The following is a 22,250-nucleotide window of genomic DNA, read 5'->3' on the forward strand; positions in this document are numbered from 1 at the left end:
TCTCCCCGCCCCCACTGTTCTACTGCCGCCGTAGCCCCGCCTACTTTTCCACTGCACTCCGCCCTCCCCCCATGGCTAGGGCCTCTCCGCACGGCGCATGCGCGTCCCGCTCCGTTCGGCGGTCCGAGGCTGCCTCCGCAGCGATGTCGGCGCGGGGCCCGTTCCGCAGCCCGCCCTCCTTCCCGCCGCCGCTGCGCTTCGGGCAGCCCGCCGTGTTCGGCCAGGGCGGCGGCCCCGCCGGCCTCCCCTTTGCGCCCGCCGCCACCTTCGCGCCGCCCTACGCGCTGGGCCAGGCTCCGGCCCCGGCGGGGAACGCAGGATTCAGCTTCAGGCCGCCCACCAGCCTGGGCGGCTTCCCGGCCTCCAGCGAAGCGTCGGGCGGTGGCGACGGCGGTGGCGGTGTATTTTCCGCTCCCGAGTTCCGCTTCAAGGCGCCCGAGAGCGCCGCTGCCTTCAAGCCGCTGTCAGGCGGTGAGGCGGAGAAGGGCCCGGCTGCCCCCGCCGCCTTTGCTTTCTCGTCGTCCTTCGCCTTCGCATCTGAGACGGGCCCCGAGGCGGCGGTGGCGCGGGAACCTTTCTCGTTCTCACGTCCCGCCGCCGCTTTGGGGCGGCCGGAAGAGAGAGGTCTGAGGGTGCTGCCGGAGGATCCGGGGGAGCCGCCGTCCAAGGGGCTGAAGCGGAAGGAGGAGCGGGAGCGCTCGCCGCGGCGGGCGGCGGCGGGCGGGCGGGCTGCGGCGCCGCCGGAGAAGCGGGCGGTGATGCTGAGCCGGCCCCGCGGCGGGATCCTGTTCGGCCGCACGCTGGAGGATCTGCTGCGCAGCCAGGCTCGCGAGCAGCGGGAGCGCGGGGACGTCCCCGAGGCCGAGCGGGGACCCGCCGAGGAGCCGCCGCCGGTCGAGGCCCGGGAGCCCGCCCGAGAAGGTGGGCGGGAGTCTGGCGGGGGGCAGCCCTGCCGCCCGGGTGTCTTCCCGCTTGCTGACTGCTGTGTTCCTTCTCGTCACAGATGCGGCCCCCACCGCCCCTGCTCGCCGGAGCCGCGGCAGCGAGAGCACGGAGGGGCCGGGCGGCCTGCCAGCCGTCGAGCTGACGGCTGTCCAGTGCAAGAACATCCCTGACTACCTCAACGACAGGACTGTGCTGGAAAAACACTTTGGCCAGTTCGCAAAAGTTCGCCGGATCATGACCAGGCGCAATAAAAAAATGGCTGTTCTCCACTTTTTTGATCACGTGAGTATCAGAAGTGGCATAACTCTTGGAAGTTTTTAGCCTAGAGAGGTCTCCAGGGATATCTTAGAGCCCCTTCTACTGTCTAAAGGGGGCTTACAATAGAGGGAAAGCAACTCTTTAGAGGGACAGACTGGAAGAGGACGAGGAGAAACAGTATAAACTAAAAGAGGAATTAGATGTCAGGAAGAAATTGTTTGAAGGTGAATAGGCCCTGGCACAAGTTGCTCTGAGAAGGTGTGGCTGCCCCATCCCTGGAAATGTCCGAGGTCAGGTTGGATGGGGCTTGGAGCAGCCTGGTCTGGTGGAAGGTGTCTCTGCTCAAGGCAGGGGGCGTGTAGCTGAATGGTCCCTTCCAACCCAAACCAGTCTCTGATTCTGTGAAGAAAGACTTAAATCTGGGTGCTTGGGGTGGGTCCAGCAGTAATGCAAACTACACTCTTGTTTGTAGAAAAGCAACAGTTCTTTGTGGAGACCAATTTAGCTGATTGCATGTAGGTCTTAAGTTATACATACAATACAGCAACCAGAATTTTTTGGGGATCAGTAAATGTTTCTCTGGCAAAAACTGCACTGTGTGTTTCGGTGTTGTGATGCCAATAGGTTTCCATGCTCTTCTTTTGTTTCCTTTCAGGCCTCTGCAGTTCTGGCCAGAAAAAAAGCGAAAGACTTGCACAAAGATATAGTAACTTTTTGGCAAAAGAAGAAAACAAGTAAGTCTGTGTTTCCAGACTACTGAATGATTTATAAATAGCGTGCCAGCTGCTCTTTTTTTCCCTGATGTGCTGAGGATGATACCTAAATTATCTCTTAGTAGGTGATATCATGGTTGAATCCTTAATGTAATATACAATAGCAATATGGGGACGTTCATCTTTGTGCTTGTGTCCAGAAGCAGGATGTTCTTTGGGGATATAAGAAAACCCAGTCTGAAATGCCTTGCTGCCTGCCTCAGATCATGGACTGGGGTGTGAACTTCAGCTTTCAGGAAAAGGTTCTGAGAACCAACCTAAGGAAAGTGTCCTGAGAATCTCTGCAGTGTCTGCTGAGGTTGCTGTTCCTGTGCATCAAGAGTTAGACACTGTTTGAAACAAAAAAAGAGAGCAACCTACAGAGTTTAGAAGTGGGAAACCTGGATTCCAGACCCTGCTTGGTATTAGGGCAAGAGGAGATTGTTCAGTCCCCAGGGGAATACTTATAATGCCAAGTGCTTCCCTTTCTTTAGCTCCACGAGTGCAGTGTTTGTGCCTGTGAGATCCTAGCCTGTGGGTGCTCTTCAGCTGCCAGCGCATGGATGGTTCACCTCAGCTTTGGCCAACCACAGCCTTGCCTTCCAGAAAATAAATAGCTGCTGAGTTGTCTCCCTGAGAATTAATATCTTGAAGCAGCAGCTCTAGGGCTGCCTCTTTGCCAGTGTAATTTTATCATGCTGTTATGTCTGTGGCAGCATTCCAAAATAACTGTTCTTGGAGGGCTCGAGAAATCTATCTGGTGGAAACATTGTCTCTGGAAGAAGAAATTCTCCTTTCCTGCAAGTGTTAATTCATGCCAACCTGAGTCTAAGCTTTGATATGTGAAATAAATACTTTCAGTAGGAGCACTTGGAATTGTGATTTACTCAGGTGAAATGGATTTTGTATCCCATAGGGAGTTATGACTTGTGGATTATATCGCAAACCTGAGAGAACTGTGATTCAGTTGAGGATTAGACTTCATTTACTGCTAATTACAGTTACTGCTAAGTGATATTGTCTTGAAAAATACTTATTCTTTATAGAACAATGATCTTGATAGCAATTGGTGGAAACTCGGTACAGCTCCTAGTGTAAGTTGTTGTGGAATTTTTGCATGCATGTACAAAACTGGGAGTCCTAGTTGTCATCACCACCTGCATTGGGTCAAGAAAGAGCTGTTGCTTAAACTACTTGGCAGGTACCTGGTTTCATATTTATGTGTCATTTCAGGTCCAGCAAAAAGAGAATTTTCATCCAAGGAGAAGAAAGCAGGTGAAGATGAAGGAAGGCAAAGCAGTGAAGAGCAAAGCTATCAGCATTCCCCTCTCAGAAAACCTTTAATAAGATCTTCTGCTAGCAGCGTCATGCCTGGGAGAAGGTATGTCCTTTCCTCTGGGAATCTGTCTGGCAGAAAATGGGGAGCTTGGAGAAAAATGGTGATCACTGTGTGCCAAATGTAGTGACATTCTCTTCAGGGAGGCTGCTTCCCTTCTTTTCTGATTTGTCTGAATTAGAAGTACTCAGCTCTCACACTTTGTCAGAAGGATATTCCTAACGGCTTATTAGGGTTTTTTATTTGGTGAAAGTAAAATATTTTGTTCATAAAAGCACCCGTAGTATGAGGCATGAGGGAAGCAAAAAACAGGGCTGAGCCCAGCTAGGACTGAGTAGTAATGACACTGTTTGTGGTCGTGATTCAATGAGCTTCTCAAGCAAGCAGTTTCCTTTGGAGGCAATTAGAGCTCTGTGGAAAGAAGGTCTCGTTTTTGGAGTAGTTTGGATCATTGTCTCACTACAAGTGGACGGTCTTTCTGGTTCATGGCAGTCACAGAAGTGGCAAGATTGTCATCTTCATTACAGCTCAATGGTTTGTCTAGTCTGACAAAAGTAATTTGATATGTGTAATCATATAACTATAAAATTAGTAATGTGTTATGAAGGAATCAGTATTCTTTGCTTTAAAAAGCATGTTTGTACTTGACCCTGTAAAATCTTTAAATAATCTCTGTTGCTGTAGAAAGCACATTGGGTTTGTCTCCAGCAAGCCAGTTCCTAACTTAAAATACAAACTGCTGTGCCGTAGTGTTGCAAAATGCTACAGGACCCATCCATTTCTGTCTTCTCTGTGACACTTTTAGTAAGTGCTTTTCTGTTAGGACTTTCTCCACAATGCCAGAACTCTTGGCAGCGTTGTCAGGGCAGTGCTGAGATTATAACCAGATTAACTCCTGGGGCTGGCGTTAGCGCAGCACGTTGTCACGGTTTGAGGCTGGCACAATACCAGTGCCCCCATGAAAATACACTTTCCCTAGTGGCTTTTGTGAGATGTGATCAGGAACAGAGCAAAGCAGGCTCCAACTTAGGAATAAAGGAAACAAATTTTCCTTTAAACACATCCATACATTGTTCATGTTTCCCTGTGAACAAAATACTCTTCTAAGAGGTGCTGGCATCCTAAAGAACATTGAACTGATTAAGATCAGGGCATGTGCTAACATATTATTAATAGAAAAGTCTTCTGCTTTAGTTCTCCAGCAAAGAAGACTGGCCTTCGAAAGGCACTGCAGTTTGAAGCAGAGCTGTTTGATTCCAGTTCTGAAGGGCAGAGCTTAGAGGGCTTGGGAGCTTCGCTGTCATCTCTCAGTAACCTGGTGGGATTGGTGGCTGAGACATCTGAAGAGAGATATAGGCTCTTGGACCAGAGGGACAAAATCATGCGACAAGGTAATGAACATAAGTTAATTGATTGTGTCATCTGCTTCTCTGCTGGAAAAAAGTGTTTGGGTCTTGTGGCAAAGCTGTTGTGATATTATGGAAATGGCTTAAAAGAGAGTTTAATGTGGAACAGTCTGTAAAATACTCTCCTAGAGTATTCTTTTCTGTATTTTTTTCTTGTAAAACACACAAAAAGACATACAGTGTCTTGTGTAAAGGGAAGGGTGGAATGTCCATCTTCTGGGAAGGAGGTCACATAGAGAGATCTGCATCTCTACAGACTCTTTAAAGAAGGTTACCCAAAGCCTTAGCTGCATTTTGTAGAACGACAGATAACAGAATTATTGGAGTTAGGAGGGACCCTAAAGCTCATCCAGTCTGACCCCCTTGGCATAGGCAGGGACACCTTCCACTATCCCAGGTTGCTTCAAGCCCCATCCAGTCTGGCCTTGAACACTTCCAGGGGTGGGGCTACTACAGCTTCTCTGAGCAACTTGTGCCAGTGCCTCTAGTATTTCTCCAAATTCAAACTATTACATAGCTGAGAATTATTTCAGGAAATGTCCTTTTATTTCACAGTGGTGATTGTAACACTTTCCATGCAGTTCTTGCAGTTTCGAAACTGATCTTATTTTTAACTTAAGATCTTATTTTTAATATTGACAGATTTCTTGTCCACTCAATGCGAAATTTTGAAATTTCTGTTCCTTAGGACAGAAAACATTGGGTGTCTTTTAAAAGCTTCAGTATTTTCAGCAAAGCTTGCAATATGTGCAATACTTGGACAGGCCTCGGAGTGGGGAGAGCCCCATCCTTGTCCATTTCTGACTATACCAAAGTTTGGGTACAGCCTTGCATGCTCAGGGCTGTTTTGGCACATCAGGGTAACAGCTTATTGTGAAGAAAAAAAACCAAAACCCAAGCGATGCTGAGTGTTTGTTCAGTTATTTCTGTGGGTTTTTTTTAGCTCGAATAAAAAGGACTGATCTTGGCAAAGCAAAAACTGTTGTTGGCACTTGCCCAGATATGTGTCCTGAAAAGGAGCGTTACATGAGGGAGACAAGAAACCAGCTCAGCATCTTTGAATTGCTTCTAGGAACTGATAAGGTATGAGATTCCCAGGATATCGATATGTCTCATGCTCATTGGAGCTGCTGGTATTGTTTAGCTGATTACAGGGGTAATTCTGGTGCAAAAATTCCGCAGGCTGTTTAATTATTGCCTTTGAATTCTGGAAAACAAGATTTGATTTTTCACTCTGTCATGTCTGTTATTCAGTTATTTAGAACTATAGTTCTAAAGCTGGAATTACATATTTTATGTAATTATCTATAGCTATATATTGTCTTAAAGGTTATGAGTTTGAGACTAAGTCAATAGTCAACTCCTTACTGAAGTTAAAGGCATGGGTGGGACGAAATCCTCTTTACTGCTGAGAAGTTGTACCTACTTTGGTTTTTACTCTTTTCCTCACCTCTTACAGGTGGACCATGCAGCAGCAATCAAAGAATATAGCAGGTCTTCAGCAGATCAGGAGGAACCTTTGCCCCATGAACTGAGACCCTCTGAGGTACTGAGCATGACCATGGACTATTTAGTGACAAATATTATGGATCAAGGAGAAGGAAACTACCGAGAATGGTATGATTTTGTCTGGAACAGAACTCGTGGAATAAGAAAGGTAAGCACTGTGAATGGAGGTGTTTGGTGATAAAAAGCAAAAGATCCCATCATGCTGTAAAAAAAGGAAGCAAAAAGCAATAGTTGTTGAAAAGTTTTGTATTGCAGAGGGACTCAAAGCACAGTGAAATGGGTTTTCCAGAGGTAGTGCCAGGTGACTGCTCTTCAACTAGTTTAAAAATACATGTAATGTGTTCTTTTTCATTCTGTTAGGATATAACACAGCAACACCTCTGCAACCCGCTGATGGTGTCTCTGATTGAGAAGTGCACTCGCTTTCACATCCACTGTGCTCACCACTTGTGTGAAGAGCCCATGTCCTCCTTTGATGCTAAAATTAACAATGAGAACATGACTAAATGCCTGCAGAGCTTGAAGGAGATGTATCAGGACTTAGCTAACAAGGGGATTTTCTGCAAGAGTGAAGCAGAGTTCCGAGGTTATAATGTCTTGCTAAATCTCAACAAGGGTGATATTCTCAGGTGAGAACAAGACATCATTTGTTTTCTCTCTTTACATCTGGGAAGAATTGAGTTTAGAATTAAATCCAGACAAATTGTAATGCTCTTGATGTTAATTTCATGCTGTTACATGTTGGCTGTTGATTGTTCAGTATTGAAGCAAAAGTTTTGTCCCTGTCTTTTGTCTCCATAGAGAAGTTCAGCAATTTCATCCAGAGGTTAGAAACTCACCGGAAGTTAGATTTGCAGTTCAAGCTTTTGCTGCATTAAACAGCAACAATTTTGTGAGGTTTTTCAAGCTTGTGCAAGCAGCTTCTTATCTGAATGCCTGCCTCTTACACTGTTATTTCAACCAGGTGAGGAAAAAACGGATATTTTAAAAATTATTTAATGAGTAAGACAGTCTGGGATTTGAGGGAAAATCAGCAGAAAATTTAGTAGATATTGAGCCATAAAAATAATATTGTTACTGCTTCTTTAGAAGTGTTAAAATTTAATCAGGACCTTTCTGCTGTGATAATGAAAGGCAAATGCTGAAATGCTCTTTTTTTTCCTTGTAATTGTGTACAAATAAATATTTCCCTGAAACACAATTGGGAAGCAGAGAAGCAGGCCTGAGAGTCCTGCAAAGAAATATGAGTCTGCACTTTCAGAAGACCTTGCAAGGTTTTTTTTCCTGCAGAAGAATCACTAAGGGATATACTCAAAACAAGTATCATGAAAGATGACCAGAAACTAGAAAGCATGTGTGTAGAATTTAAAAAGAAAGTTGCAACTCTAAATAATTGTTTGTGTTGCTACTTGATGACAAAGTATTAGTGTATTTAAACATGATTATCACGTTGATGGTACACTTTATAGTTTATTTTGGTTTTTTTCCTAGTAGTTATATGGCTTTTTCTTTTCCCCCAGATTCGTAAGGATGGTCTCAAATCCCTCAATATTGCCTACACTGTGAGCACCCAGAGAAGTACAGCATTCCCCTTGGACCACCTTGTCCGCATGCTGCTGTTCAAAGACTGTGAGGAGGCAACTGATTTTATAAGTTATTATGGCTTGAGTGTATCAGATGGGTAAGTGTGAGGAAAGTGATGCCTGGGGGGGGTTAGCCTGATGTCAAGCAAAGGGGGTAATGTGGAGGAGCTACTCCTGAAGGTTGGAACCAGAAAAAGAATGGGCCAAGAACAGTGGATGGGTCTCCATAGGAGATAAGGACACAGTTCTGCTTCATGGGAAACTGGCATTATAGTGATGCCTGTAGGGTGGGATGAAGCTGAACATTGCAAACCAACTGTTAGAGGATGTTGGAGGACAGCAGTTCGCAGATAAGTGTCTGCCATGAAAATCCATGCATTATAAGGTGTGTTCATCCAAACTTGGAATTTCGAGAGACTGGGAAAGGAAAAAAAAACCTTGAGGATGCCATTTGGTCATCTGTTCCTGTCAACATCCTGTTTCGAACCAATGAGTTTGAGAATTGAAAGCCTGTAGGTTACTGGAGCTTTGTGGACGTATGCCTGGTTGTTACTTTTGTTTTTCCCCAGTGGTTACGTGGAGCTGAATCGCTCAGCTTTCCTGGAGCCGGACGGATTACCCAAACCACGGAAATCCCGGTTTGTCAGCCAGAAGCTCACTGTCTCTGTTGGCGAGGTTGTGAACGGGGGGCCCTTGCCCCCAGTGCCCCACCATGTGCCTGTGTCCAGCTTCAATGGGCAGAACAAGTACATTGGTGGAAGCACCTCTGTGGATCAGGCCGGCAGTAGCCAAAAACCCAGTGTGGAAGGAACAGGTGAGAGCAAACCTGCGTTTTAGGTATTGCTCAGAATACACTCTCGAGGCAGAAGCTGTTTGTGGCTCAGAGATTGAAACTGCATGGCAATTTAGATGAAATTAAAGGATTAGAATTTAAATCACAAGAGAATTAGAGAATGGTTTGAGTTGGAAGGCACCTTGAAGCTCATCAAGTTCCAACACCCAACATGGCAGAGGCACCTTCAACTAGACCAGGTTGCTGAGGTGTGTTTATGTATCTGTAAAAGCCATGACAACCTGTTTAATAAAATGTATTTCCCAATTCAGGAAATTCTCTATTGAGCCAAATTTTGCCAACATAAGTGAAATAATAAAATGTTTGACTACTTCAGAAAACCAACTTTCCTTTTCAGTTTGCACAGTTTTTATTTGCAGCTGTTTGTTGGCTCTGTGTGTATAAACATGTCAGTTTTCAGGTTAGCTGAATGTGTGCTTTTCTGTCGTTGCTGGAAAGGATACACACAGATAGTGCATGTAGGTGCCAGATGTGCCTGACTTAAAACAGTTGCTTTGTTGGAAATACATGTGCTTGGTAATGGGGGTAATGTGCAATTAAATGTTTAAATGTTTTGTATAAAATATTCATAAATGTAAATTAATTTCTATGATATATTTATAACTTTAAGGCAACAAACTGCTCTTATGGGTTTATTTTATGACCTGCTGAGTTTTATCAGACAAGCCAGTTTTTTGAAGATAAAATTTGCTTCTGTTTTCCTTAATTTGGTTTCCTTAATTTTTCTCCTTTTCCCTCCCAAGAAGGAAGAGTGGAAAGCAGAGGGGTGGATTTGGAGGCCACAGCAGTGAGAGTCCAGTCCCCATCTCATCTTCTGCCCTCGCTGTTGCCTCGTCAGCTGGTGCCAGTCTTGCCCTCTGCTCAGCCCATCTCCCAGCCTGCTGCACAGCCTGAGCCTCCCCCTTCAAAGCCTCAGCCTGGCTACTCAGACGAGGTAGGGAAATCTAAACCCATCAGGAAATATTTGGGAAATATCTGGGAAATATAACAAAAGGTAACCACGTTCTTAGGTATTTAATTTTTCTGGAACATGCGCGTATCAAATGAGACATGACAAAAGTTTCTTGCTGTAGGTACATGACCATTAATGCTGGGTCTTGAATGTGTACCCTGTTTACCTGTGCTGTTTTTGTCCCTCCCACACAAGTTTTTGTATGCTCATGCTGAGCCAGTCTCAGAGTGTCTCATTGCTTTGTACAGTACAGTTGTCATATTCTACCGAGATAATGGCAAATTTCAGTGAAGGGTAGACTAGATAATTTGGAATTAAATTAGCTGGATTTAGAATGGAAGTCTAAAGTAAGAAAATAGGAGTCTCTCGGTTATGGTTTCCTGAATTGATTTGCCCATATTTAGTACAAAAATCTGCTTTTGTTACTGGACTGTTACTAACCTTTTAGATAGTTTAAATAGTCTGAAGTTTTCAGGCTGTTGTGTTTGGTTAAGTTGGCTCAGTTTGTAAGCAGAAATACAGGTGCTGCTGTGAATTACAGTCAGTTAAGGAAGGCTGGAGAACCTTACTCTCAGTTTGCTCCTGAGAAGGACTACACCTTGTTTCAGCTGCTTCCTCTGCTGTGTTGCAGGACATTGCCGAAGTGGCGGATGGGCTTGTGCATGATGTCCTCAAAGGAGAGTGCAGAGAAGTGGGCAGAGCAGGAGCAGCTTACGTGGCTGCTGCTATCTGGTAAAGAGCATTTCTTGCAGGTTCTCCTGGAGTCTGTCACCACAGTTGCCCCTTGTCATAGCAGCACCATGTGTGAAGATGGTAAAACTAAGCACTGCCAGGTCTGTGATGGAGACTGTGTTACTGATGCAGTGGAAGGGAAAGCAGACCTTTCTTCAGATGTCTGACACATCCCAGCTCTAGCCTTAAGGGAAGGCTGACCCAACCCTCTGGAAGCTTTGCCTGGTTAGAAACCTCTGTCATGGAAGGGAAGGTGCCTGAAGGGGGAAGAGGATCAAGTCCAGATCTGGCTGCTTCTCTGCTTCTGATACATTTCCTCTCCAGGGCAGTTGGTAGAGTCACAGATGTGGGATGTGACCCAAACAGTTGTTTTTTCCAGTGCTGTTTGAATGGGGATAGCTGACCCAGGCTGACCATTCCCTGTGATGTCATGGTCAGCAATAAAACTGGTTTAGAGGAAGAGGTTGGAGAGTTGTGGCTTTCAGGGTGGACATTGATTGAGTACGGTCTGGGTATTGCTCTTCCCATGGGAAGTGATGACTGGCTGCATTTACTTTGCTTGATGGGGGAGTGGGGGTTTTGCCTTTCTGTATTACAGTGTGTGTTTATTTCCATCCATGAGTTTTCCTTTTTTCTTCCTACTTTCTTCCCTGTCTCAGTGTGGGGAGGGAGCCAAGAACACACACACAGTATCAGTGTGTGTGTTTATGGCTAATGGCTGGAGTCAGCCCACCTTAGAGAGCAAGGTGTGGCTGAGAAAAGTGTAGACCTGAGGCTTTGAGTGGAACAATTCTGCCTTTGAGAAGAGATTTGCTGTTTCTGCACAGTGTCTCAGAGGCCACCATTGAGGAACTTGTGACTGAGGTGATGGGGGAGATCCTCAGAGAAGTGGCTGGGAACATGCTCAGTGCGGAAAGACAGCGTGTTCAGGAGGAGCAGCGCAGAGTGGAGGAGGAGAGGTGAGGCACTGCGTTGGCTGTGGGGCACAGTGGGCTGGGTAGACCTCAGACAATATAAGGACAGCTGGTGCCAGCCTGAGTCCTTGTGTCTCTGCTCAAGGCCCATGTCTTTCTGCCATGGTGGCAGAACAGTCTCACCTTGAACTTCCCTGGGACTGTACAGGCAGGGCTCCCCTCTCCATTTTCAGATGATCTGCTGGTTAGCATTTTGGTTGCCTCAGAGCCATGGTGAAAATGGTGGGTGGGAAATTTAGGAAATTTTATTTACCCAGAGCTTCCGGAGAGGGACGTGCATCTGCTGTATGCAGGAGCTTTTCCTTCTGAGTGAGCTACTTGTTTGTAGCTCAATGGGATAAGACTAAATAGAATCTTAGAATAGTTTGGTTTGGAAAGGACCATAAAGATCATCTAGTTCCAAGCCCCAGCCATGGGCAGGAATGCCACTCACTAGATCCGGTTGCTTAAGGTGTTTTTAAGGGAAACCTGGCTCCATGCAAAGCTGTTTATTTAGAAACCAGATAGTGGGAAATAATTTTAGGCAAATTAGCTGTTTGACACTGCATGTAGTGCATGTGTAACTAAGCAGCAGGTTTGCCAATGTAAATTTTTTCTTTGTCCTTCCAGGCAAAAGCAGGAAAGAGAAGAGTTAATAAAGCAGTTGAGCCAATTGCTGTGTATGGAATTAATGGAAGAAGTAATAAAGGAGAGTGTTAAAGAAGCTTCAGTCAATGAATTAAGGTATGCACAATGTGCTGCATGCTGTAGTTTGCTTTCCCAAGGGTTTCCTAAATGTCGTGGATTTCCCTGTTTGCATCTCAGCCCACTGAATTGGCATTTGCTGGAGGTCTTCACCTTAGCAGTCTTGGTTTGTTTTATTTGGAACCAGATGCGCCTTAGAAAGAGACCGGCAAGCCCGGATTGCCCGGTGTTCAGAAGAAGTGTGTGGCCACTTCATGGAGCTCTTTCTGGAGGATGAGATTTTCCAGATTGCCAAGGAAACTCTTCAGAAGCTCCAGTGTTTCTGCAAATACTTACAGCGGTGAGTTACCACCCTGGGACATGGCTGCTTTACTTGGGAGCATTGGCGTGCAGCAGTTAACAGAGATGGAGCTACCACTGTCTGGTTGTGTTCTTTCTGAGACAGTTTTTTCTGTCTTATCTCCTTGATAAGGGTAGACCTTACAGTCTTAGTACCAGCCTCTGCTAAATTACTGTACGTGGGGAGGGGATCACATCTTGTCGTAGTCAGGTAATGATCTTGGTAGGAGATTCCAGCTTCATTCTGTCTAGAAACTTGTAGTAGTTTATCCTTGTGTTGTTTCTGCTGATCACTGGTTTTCCTGCCCATATGCTCAGTGTGTTATTGTTGTTGTGGTGGTGTTCATTTTACAAATATCTGGTGACAGAGGTCTGCAGAAGAGTTCATGAATGTGACCTATTTATCTGTTCTTTTCCAAAGGTGGAGGGAAGCAGTGGTAGCTCGGACAAAGTTGAAACGTCAGATGAGGGCATTTCCAGCTGCTCCCTGTGGCTTGGACTCCAAACATCAACTGAAAGCACTGTCCCCCAGTGCAGAGTGGCCTATAGCCATGGAGAACTTGTGCAAGAGATTTGTAAACCTGGGGAATGGAGGAAAGCTAGGAATCTCTTGCACGAGGTAAGGGATATTTCCAGTGGCATCAGTAGGAAATCGAGTTGATTTTTGGAAGATAAGTTACCAAAAATTCTTTCATTGTGAATGTTATAGTGGGATTGCAGAACTATTTATTCTTAAATAGCTTCCAAAATACTTTCTCCATAAATGTCATGACTAAGACTGAATATCCAAATAAATACTTCTGTTAACAGCAATATTCTGAGGCCTCTGTAATATTTCCCAGGCTTCAGTGTTCTTAGATTTGTTTAAAGTATGTGTTTATACACATACTTATATACATGCACATAAAATATACAGCCAAGAATATTTCATTTCCAGATTGAACTTGCTGAGAAACAAGACAGTGCATGAAATCAAAGTTCAGCACTTCTACCACCAGTTGGTAAGGTAGGCTGGGGTTTGGTTCTTGTTTTCTTTAGAAGCAAGCTGCAGCAGATGTGCCAGAGATACCAGAAGTGGCCAGAAGGTATGGCTAACCATGCCCGAATGTCTGCTTGCAGCCTTGCTTCTGGGGGTATTTTGGAATAAGGGGAACTGGAAGGTCATAGAAGAATCATAGGATGGTTTGGGTTGGAAAGCACCTTAAAGATAATTTTGTCCATTCCATCCCCCTGCCATAGGCAGGGACACCTTCCACTAAATTAATGAAAGTGTTGGGTCAGATGATCCTCCTGGGTGTAATTTTAAGGATTTGATGGGTATTATGGGGTGTGACCTGGTACCTGGATGGGATGGGGCCTGGGATGGGCTATGGAGGTAGAGGAGTAAGTAAGCTGTCAGTGACCTGGACTGTGCCAAGAAAATATTGATTGAGATAATTGAACTGCAGCAGAAGGTCTGGCTTCCCATGGCTCCTCATGCTTTCCAGTGGTCTGGGTGTGTGTTGGATCAGTGTGGAAGTGAAGCAGTACGCATGTGCTCCTGAAATCCCCAGAGTAAGGCTCATGTGTCAGGTTTAGCAGCAGCAGTTCTGAAGGATGAGGAACAGATCCGAAGAATTAACTGGTCAATACACTACAGTATTGTTACTTGTTCAGTGCAAGACACACATTCCTCAACTGGCAAAGAGCCTTGGGGTGGATCTTTTCACCAGTTCTTTTGTCTCTCTTTAAGTGATTTAGCTTGGACTCCCCTGGATCTTGTCTCGTTAATCACGGAACATATTCCAGTTCAACAAGAACATATTTTTTGGAAGGCGCTCTTGGTTTTGCCCAGTGATGATGAATATTCCAAGGATGATCCCAGTAGGTATGTTGAAGAGTTGGTTGCTAGGTCCCTTTCTCAAACAGGTCAGACTTCTTTTATTTAGGTAGAAGAAGATTAGTAGTACACAGTCCTTGATGTAATTTTGCCTGTACCATGTCAGGTTTCTAGCTTTTTTTTTCCCTCCAGAGTACTCTAAACAATATAGCTGTAATTTATTATAGTGATCTGAATTTTTTAACACTGTTGAATTCCTTTTGCTAATACTGAAAACAAAATCTTGATAGATAATTTCATTAAAATTTATAGCTATTTATTAGGTCTATTTATCATAACCTAAATGTATAGGATTATGATAGATTGTGGTATCTTAGAGGTGCTGATACTAAAACCCTAAAATGCCAGTTTCAACAACAAAACCCCCAAAGCCCTATTTTTTGTTTGCTAGGATACTGATGGATTGGCTGAAAGCCAAGTTTATGGGACACAGAAACTGTGAGAAAAATGCTTCACATACAGAAGGCAAAATTCAAACACTGACGTTATTTAGTTCTCCTGGCATGCAGGGGAACAGAAGCATTAAAGTCAGTGTGTGTATAAAGGTAGGTGAGAAAATTCTATGATATCTAAGATGCCATAAAAGAAGGGTGGGCTCTTTTCCAGTGGGTATTGTGTCCTGTCAGATGGAAGGAGATAATACTGGGAGGGTGCATTGGTTTGAAAAGACAGGTGTCCGCTAAGGAAGGCAGGAGCCTCCCTTGAAATAGAAAATGCAAACCCCCTCTCTCTGAATTAATGTAATTTTGGAATTAAGAGGCTCTCGGGCAAAGATTTGGGAGTAGTAATAACAGTTCTGTATTAGGAGAAAAGAAAAGAAAATACAAAAATAAAAATGCAGTAATACAAAACAACACTGACAGAGTCAGAATATGACCTGACACCCTGTTGGTCACCCCGTGGGGCACTGGTAGCAGTCCCATTAAATGGTGGCTGCAGTCCTCCTGGAGTGACAGGTGTGGTTCTGTTGAAGCAGTGATCCTGTAGAAGAGTGGAGTTTTCCTCTGAAGATCCAGTGGTAGTGTAGATTGGTCTGGTCTTCCTCTGGGAATCCAGTGAAGAAGAAAGCTGCTTCTCTGAGAATCCAGTGGGAAAAGCCTGACTGTGGTGTTCCAAATCTCAGATTATATCCAGGTAGGAATGTTTGGCTCCTCCCCCTGAGCGGAGCATCTCGGCTGCAGTCCTCCTGGAGTGACAGGTGTGGTTCTGTTGAAGCAGTGATCCTGTAGAAGAGTGGAGTTTTCCTCTGAAGATCCAGTGGTAGTGTAGATTGGTCTGGTCTTCCTCTGGGAATCCAGTGAAGAAGAAAGCTGCTTCTCTGAGAATCCAGTGGGAAAAGCCTGACTGTGGTGTTCCAAATCTCAGATTATATCCAGGTAGGAATGTTTGGCTCCTCCCCCTGAGCGGAGCATCTCCCAGTGGGATGAGGTAATTTTATCAGTTATGCAGTGACACTCAGTGGCTCATTAGCAGAAGATATTTCCCCGAGTGAGGATTGGTTTGTGGAAGAGATCAAGAAAACTGCCCTGCCTGGTTTTAACAGGTGGTCGAATTAACAGAAGATAACACCCCAGGTCTAACAGATGGAAATAGAGTAAACACCCCCAGCCACATCTTGCATTTCCAACTTAAGACAGAGGGATAGGGTTGTTGAAAAGGTCTGAAAAAGATGGAGTTTTTTCTTTGTTTTCAATCGGCTGAGAAATACCTGTAATAGTAGAACCTGAATCATCAATTCATGGTCCCAAAGCAGGTGCTGAAGGGCACTTCTGTGCTCAGCTCACCTATCAGATGCATCCATGTTGGCCTGACAACAGCTTGTTGTCTTTGGTTGTGTAGAGCTCCTGGAAAAGGATGTCAAAGCTGAATGGCAGTGACAATAAACTGCAGATTTTGCTGTGGAAATAGCTCTGTTTAGCTACATTATTGTTGTCATCTTTGTTGCCTGTCTAGGTGGCACATGGTGCACTCTCTGACTCAGAGCTTGATTTGGCTGAGACACAAAAGGACTTGCTTGGGACCAGTGGCCTTGTTCTTCTCCTGCCCCCCCGAGTTAGCAGTGAAGATGTTGCAGAAGATGATGTTTACTGGCTTTCAGCTTTGCTGCAGCTGAAACAGCTGCTTCAGGCGAAACCTTTCCACCCCATAGTTCCCTTGATGGTTCTAGTCCCCAGTCAGAAAGAAGAGGCTGTGGAGAAAGAAGTAGAAGATGGTATGTAATTGTTTTTGTGTCTTGAAACAATGAATGTTCAGGGCTGCCTGAATTAGAAGCGTTGTGACTAGTGCAGCCTCTTAGTTACAGTTGAAGCAAGAGGCTGTGAAGTACAGCACATTCCAAAGCTTTCCTAAAAATCTTGAGGCCTTAAGAGCTCACCAGTTTTGGCTTCCAGTTTTCTTTCACACACAGTATTTGATCCTAAGAGTCTGTGGGCAGAGATGGAGGGGAGCAGCAATGCAGTGAATGTAATGCAGAGCATGTGGCCCAAGGACATGTGTTCTTACTCTGTGTACATGATGAATTTTCTTATTTATTAAGGTTTGATGCTTCAGGACTTGATTTCAGCCCATCTTATTTCAGACTACACGATTGTAGAGCTCCCAGGCTCTGTCAATGACTTAGAAGGCACCAGAAGGGTAAGAACAGCAAGATGCAGGAATTATTTTCCCTTTTTTATGACTGTTCTATTTTCACTGACCAGAGGTCAGTGGCATTTCCTACAAGAAAAAAAAAAAAACCTGAAAACTGCACTGAGACCAAAATTCATGGACTACCTAAACCCACTCCTGTCTGCCCTGCCTGTGTTGCTGCCCAACAGAGGACTGCTGGTGGTGGGTAAACCATTTTATCCTTAAGCTCTTAGTCCTGAGATGCTGAAGACCCTTTGTAGCTGTTCTGGTTGCTGTGAGATCATCCAGAGTTATCCCATCTTGGTGGATGGGACTGAGATGCCTCTATTGAGATGCCTCATGTTCTGTACAGGAATATGATCATACAGATCTCTCACTGACAAGCCTGGCATGATGCTCCCCCACAAACCCTCACAACTTAGGTCTGCACTTCAAGGACTGCCACGATCTGACATGATGTAGTCACCCTGGACTAATTTCTGTGAATCTGTCCAATTTTTCCTGGATAAGTTTTCAACAACCCCAGCATGCTGCAGCAGGGAATTCTACTGCATACCTGTACCTCATGTGAACAGCCTCTTTGTCTGTTCCTGAGCTTGCTGTGTGGAAATTAACTTTGTGGTCACCTAGGTGGAGAATTATTGTTGTAAATATAAGTATGATGATACCTGATTTATTTGCCTTTTTCTGCATATTCTCTTGGAGAATGTTATTCAAACTTAGGGTTGAATCCTTTGTGTCCCGATCACTGCAGAGCAGTTTCTAGCCCTCCCTCTTTTGTGTGTCGTAGGTCTCTGCAGCTGTGGGCTGGCTGGTGTCGCAGTGTCCTGCCTCTCTTGAGCTCTGCAGCCAGACCCTTCAGGAGTACATTGAGGATGGGATTGTTGGAGAATTTGGCAAGCGTTTCTACCATGACTGGAAGGAGAGGCGGTTAGCTGGACTGCCATCCCAGGAGCCTGGGGTCATCATAGAGCTCTACAACAGTGTGCTGCAGTTCCTGTCAGATGCGGCATCCTCAGAGCACTTTTGTGACTTGTCTTGGCCTGTCACAGAGTTTTCAGAAGCAGGGGGTAACAAGGTGTTGCCCCACCTGCAGTGGAACATGCCAGATCACCTGGCTTGGCTGAAGAAGGCTGTGCTGTCCTTCCAGATCCCATACTTAGATCTGCCTCCTTTAGGTGGTAGGTACTTCACGCTCCAATATCTTATTGGCAGCACGTTGTTCTCCAAGATGTGCCTCGTGCAGTGTTGGTTATGTCACAAATTCTTGAAATTTACTTTGGGTTTTTTTGTTCCACAGCTCCTTGGCGTCCTGTTTGCCACATGATTTTTCAGTATATCTCTCAGATTACAAGTTCTTCCCACACTCAACCACTGATCCAGTCCCAGGTGGAGAATCTGCTGAGCAAAACTTACCAAAACTGGAAAACCAGAACAGCTGGGAACTCTGATGAAGATGGACCTTCTGTTGATGAGATCCCTTGGGATTGTATCTTGGCAGTCTGTATTGATCATAAACTGAGAGACTGGAAACCACCCAAACTGCCCGTTGCTCCAGGTATTGTATCCTCCTGCGGCATGGATGATGCTTCTTTTGTGATGGTATTTAATACATTGCCAGTGGTGCCTTTCCATATGGCAGCAAGTGATGTGTAGCAGGGAGGCAGCTGTGGTCCTGCTATGTTCTGCATGTGTCTTCCCTTTGGAGCATGTATTTAGTATTGGCTATGGCTTGACTTGATCCTGTGACTACAAATGTGGCTCTGGTTAGAGTCTTTCAGCCCTGCCCTCCCAATGGGAGAGGGTTTGAATCAAGCAAAGGCCAAGAGTTACCCTTCAGAAGCTGTGTCAGCAGGGAGGGCAGGCTGCCGCAGTTAATTATCACTTCTGTTGATTAATGAAGCTTGTCCCAGACTGTTTGAAATCTGTTTGGAAGTGAACAATTGCTCTTGCCCCAAATTGCCTTTTTAATAATGAGCATTTCTTCTGAAGGAGAAGACCTGTGCAAATGATAAACGTTGGGTTTGGGTTTATTCACAGAAGCTGTAAGCAAAGATGGTCAGATTCGTGTGTACTTCTTCAAGGAGCATTTAAAGAACTACACTGTGCCTTTCTCATGGGATCAAGCCAGGCTGCGGACACAGGAGGACATCCGTCAAGGCCACGAGAGGTGAGGTGGCCTGCACGGTGCTGAAGAGTAGCATTTGGTATCCTCCCAGATCCTGCTTGTGTACATGTCCCTAAAATGATGTACAAGGCTGTGCTGAAACAGAGTAGGAAGTGGATTTCATTTGTACAGAGTTACTCAGCTCTCAGAGAAATGGATTGCTTGGGGAGTACTGAAAGTGTAGAAATTAACTTCTGCCAAAAAAAAGCCCTGCTGCTGAGGCTTTGGAGTTGTGCAAAGCATGGCGAGAAAACAATGTGATTTTGAGAAAATGGTATGTTGAGGGAGAAGGATGCCTTAGAGCTGTGTGGCATTAAAGTGTTTGAGATGTTAATTCTAGCTCACTTCCCTAGCCATGTTCAGATGGAAGCCACTCTCTTCCCTCTTGGCAGCTTAGCTGCAGCTGTGCTGTGTAATGGGTGATGTTTGGGGTGAATCCTATGCTCCTGTCAGATTAGTTCCCCTCTAATCCCATGCACAGGTGGTCCTGTGTTGGATCCTGGCACAGGGCTTTATTTCTCAAAATGATCACTTCTCACTCCCTGCTATTTCCAGGCTTCAAGCTAAGAGGAAAAAATCAACACACTCCTACCAATTCATATGGTTTTTGTTTATTGGTCTTTTTCTCCCCTCTTCAGATCAAAGATAAAATCTCCCAAGTCTTTTAAGAAACCCTGCAGTATCTCCATGGTGCCAGGTCAGTATGGCTCTGGCATGAGCATGCTGCCAGGTCAGGAAGTGAGCATTCCCAGCACAGATGAATTCAGAGACACATCCTTGGCCCAGGAGCGTCTGTTGTCACAGTTGCAGCTGGAAAAAATAGAAAACAAGAGGTAAGTTCCCAGAGCAGCATCTTTTCCTTGCAGCTTCAGCCCAGAGTTGTAAACAGGTTGTAACTTGTATGGAATAGAAATTTAAACTGTGCTAGAAAAGAGCCCTGGCTGTCTTGAGTTCCATCAAGCACATCAAGGCAGTTCCCTACTATTTTCTTCTTGCATCAGGGGAACAGTCCAGGATGGTAGAAATTCTTGGAGTTGTCAGGAATGGTTGGAAACTCTGTGGTCAGTCACACCACCAGAACTGAAGCAGTACAGTGTGTACAGTGTTCTGTGTGGCCCCCAGTGTCATAAATGTCTATAAAGTCCTCTCTGGGATGTCAATTTGTAGCAATGCAGATCACAAAGATGAAGAACTAAAGCTTTTGAGGTTGGTCCAAGAGGTTTTTGTCTCTTCTGCCTTTCCATAAGTTGAGTCTTTTCATTCTGTGTGTCTCCTCTCTGTACCACAGTCCTCTGTGATGAATTTTGATAGCTGCAGTGGGGCATATCAGTCTGTTTTGAATATGGCTGTGGAGATCGGATTCTTCTGAATCCAGAAAACCTCTGGCTGTAATGCACTGGTTACAGTAACAAACATGGACAAAGCCAGGCTGCCATCTGACCCATGCTCTTGCCCTTCCCATTCAGGTTTGAAGAGCAGCTGCACCGATATCTAGCTGAGGATATGGAGCCCCTTGGGGATCTCCTGGGTCTTCCTCTCTACCTCCCTCAGTCTCTGCTCTCCACCCCAACTGCCACCTGCCCCTTGGTGAAGAGTCCCATGTCAGCTGCCCAAGAGGTAAGAGAAGGCTGAGCTAAACTAAAGCTCTGAGGAGTGCAGTAGCTGCAAAACCTGTAGTGGGAATTACCTTGGGAGAAAGTCTCATCTCATCTCATTTCCTTCTGCCCAGGCTGGGAGTCAGGAGGGACACAAGGTTCCAGAGCTGGAGCAAAGCTCTGCGCTGTCGGACAGACTCAAACACCTGCAGCAGCTCCTCAGCGCTACCAAGGAGGCTGAGGCTGCCTCTGAGCTCCACCTCTCTGCTCTGGTGGACATGGTGGACATTTAAGCCAAGCTGAGACATGGAGACTCAGGAAAGAAGTCCAGGTCCAGGTGGTTGAACAGATGCACTCCTGGGCATGTTGCAGAAGAAGCAAGTGTTCTCCTGGGATGAGAACATGGAGCAGCCATGGAGCCTGGGCCCTTCTCACATGGCTGCGGCGCGTGCATGTCATGGATGACCTGGGACTCCCTCCTTTTCTGCTCTACAAGCACAGAGATGAGTCAAATGCTTTTTCTTGGAAGGCCTTAATTGACAGTGGTGGTTTTTCTTTCTCCTAGCTCTCATTGTGGGTACAGGTTCAGCTGTAAGGTAGCACAGGCCCCTGGGAACATTGGAGCAATTGCTGTCCATAGCCACAGTCCCTGAAATGTTATGTCAGTCTATGCTTCCTTCATGCAGAAACTGCCTTGCAGCAGCACTGTGGTTTGAAATTCCTGTTCTGTTTCCAGGAATGTCAAAACAGTCATTCTCAAGTTGGAGCAGCACTTGGCCATGATTTTTGTACTTCTTGTTGCTCAGTGCAAATCCAGAAGGATTTTTGTTGTTCTGGCCCCAAGTTCTACTTTATTCCATGCTTTCAGCATTAAAAATAGCTGAGGTGCTTATTCCACAGATTCCATGTCATGCTGGAAAACAGGATGCTTCCTTCAGTAAACAGATATGGAGAAACCATTTTCCCCTTTTTTTTGGAAGAGCAAATAGCCTGCATTCTCCAGCATTAAAAAACCTTTGGAAGTTGAAGGCAGTGTGTGCAGTACTTCTATACAGTTCATCTTTTTCTTAAAAAAATCAGCCAGTTTTTCTCAAATGGAGCCTTCTGCCAGGTTGAATACAAATTACAAAAACTGATTACCTTGCCTGCCCAACCCAAGCTGAAATCCTCAGTAGTCTGAAACTGTCAATTGCCTTCCAAAAAGTAATTTTACAGTTTTTTAAAATAGCATTGCATTTGTAGTATTTTCTCTTAAAGCCAAAATAGCAATAGTAACTTAATGCTAAGTTTAAATAAATTTAAATTTGAAGGAGTGTGCTTTAAGGCTGATCCTGCTCCATGTGCTTTTGTTGGGCTTAGTTTGTTGTTTAACTGGTTCCATGTGAAGGGAAGCCTGTGCCCTGCTTTTGATGTTCTCACTTTATGTGAAATTCATCTGTCAAAACCCATCAGAGCTGTGAGAGCGTGGCTTATACTATTTGCTGTAAATTGTGTTTTGTACCTAATAAAATTTTCGGTGGCTTGAAAGGTGCCTCATTCCTCTGTAAAAGGTCAGGGTATGGGATGCTCTCGAGCAGGAAGGGAGGCTGCTGTCTGTTACCCAGGGGGTGTCAGTGTAGCTCCCTCCCTCCCCCATATCGTTTAATCTGTAAATGGAA

At 45.2% G+C, this 22,250-nt stretch overlaps 1 protein-coding gene across 1 annotated transcript; it reads left to right on the top strand.

Annotated features, from left to right (window-relative positions):
* On the top strand, window positions 1-22,119 carry LOC120505335 (minichromosome maintenance complex component 3 associated protein). Its single transcript, XM_039715724.1, has 28 exons — window positions 1-921; window positions 1,004-1,227; window positions 1,859-1,937; window positions 3,189-3,336; window positions 4,486-4,682; window positions 5,641-5,780; window positions 6,157-6,354; window positions 6,567-6,835; window positions 7,008-7,170; window positions 7,727-7,887; window positions 8,359-8,603; window positions 9,386-9,576; window positions 10,226-10,326; window positions 11,154-11,285; window positions 11,910-12,023; window positions 12,172-12,324; window positions 12,745-12,942; window positions 13,261-13,329; window positions 14,056-14,190; window positions 14,594-14,747; window positions 16,156-16,414; window positions 16,739-16,836; window positions 17,621-18,011; window positions 18,131-18,388; window positions 18,871-19,000; window positions 19,636-19,830; window positions 20,464-20,614; window positions 20,727-22,119. The coding sequence occupies exons 1-28, from the start codon at window positions 72-74 to the stop codon at window positions 20,883-20,885; spliced, it is 5,562 nt and encodes a 1,853-aa protein (XP_039571658.1). The 5' UTR covers window positions 1-71; the 3' UTR covers window positions 20,886-22,119.
* Window positions 22,120-22,250: the final 131 nt, after the last annotated feature.

The sequence above is a fragment of the Passer montanus genome, unplaced genomic scaffold (assembly GCF_014805655.1).
Source record: "Passer montanus isolate IOZ18808 unplaced genomic scaffold, ASM1480565v1 scaffold343, whole genome shotgun sequence".
NCBI classification, from domain to species: Eukaryota; Metazoa; Chordata; class Aves; order Passeriformes; family Passeridae; genus Passer; species Passer montanus.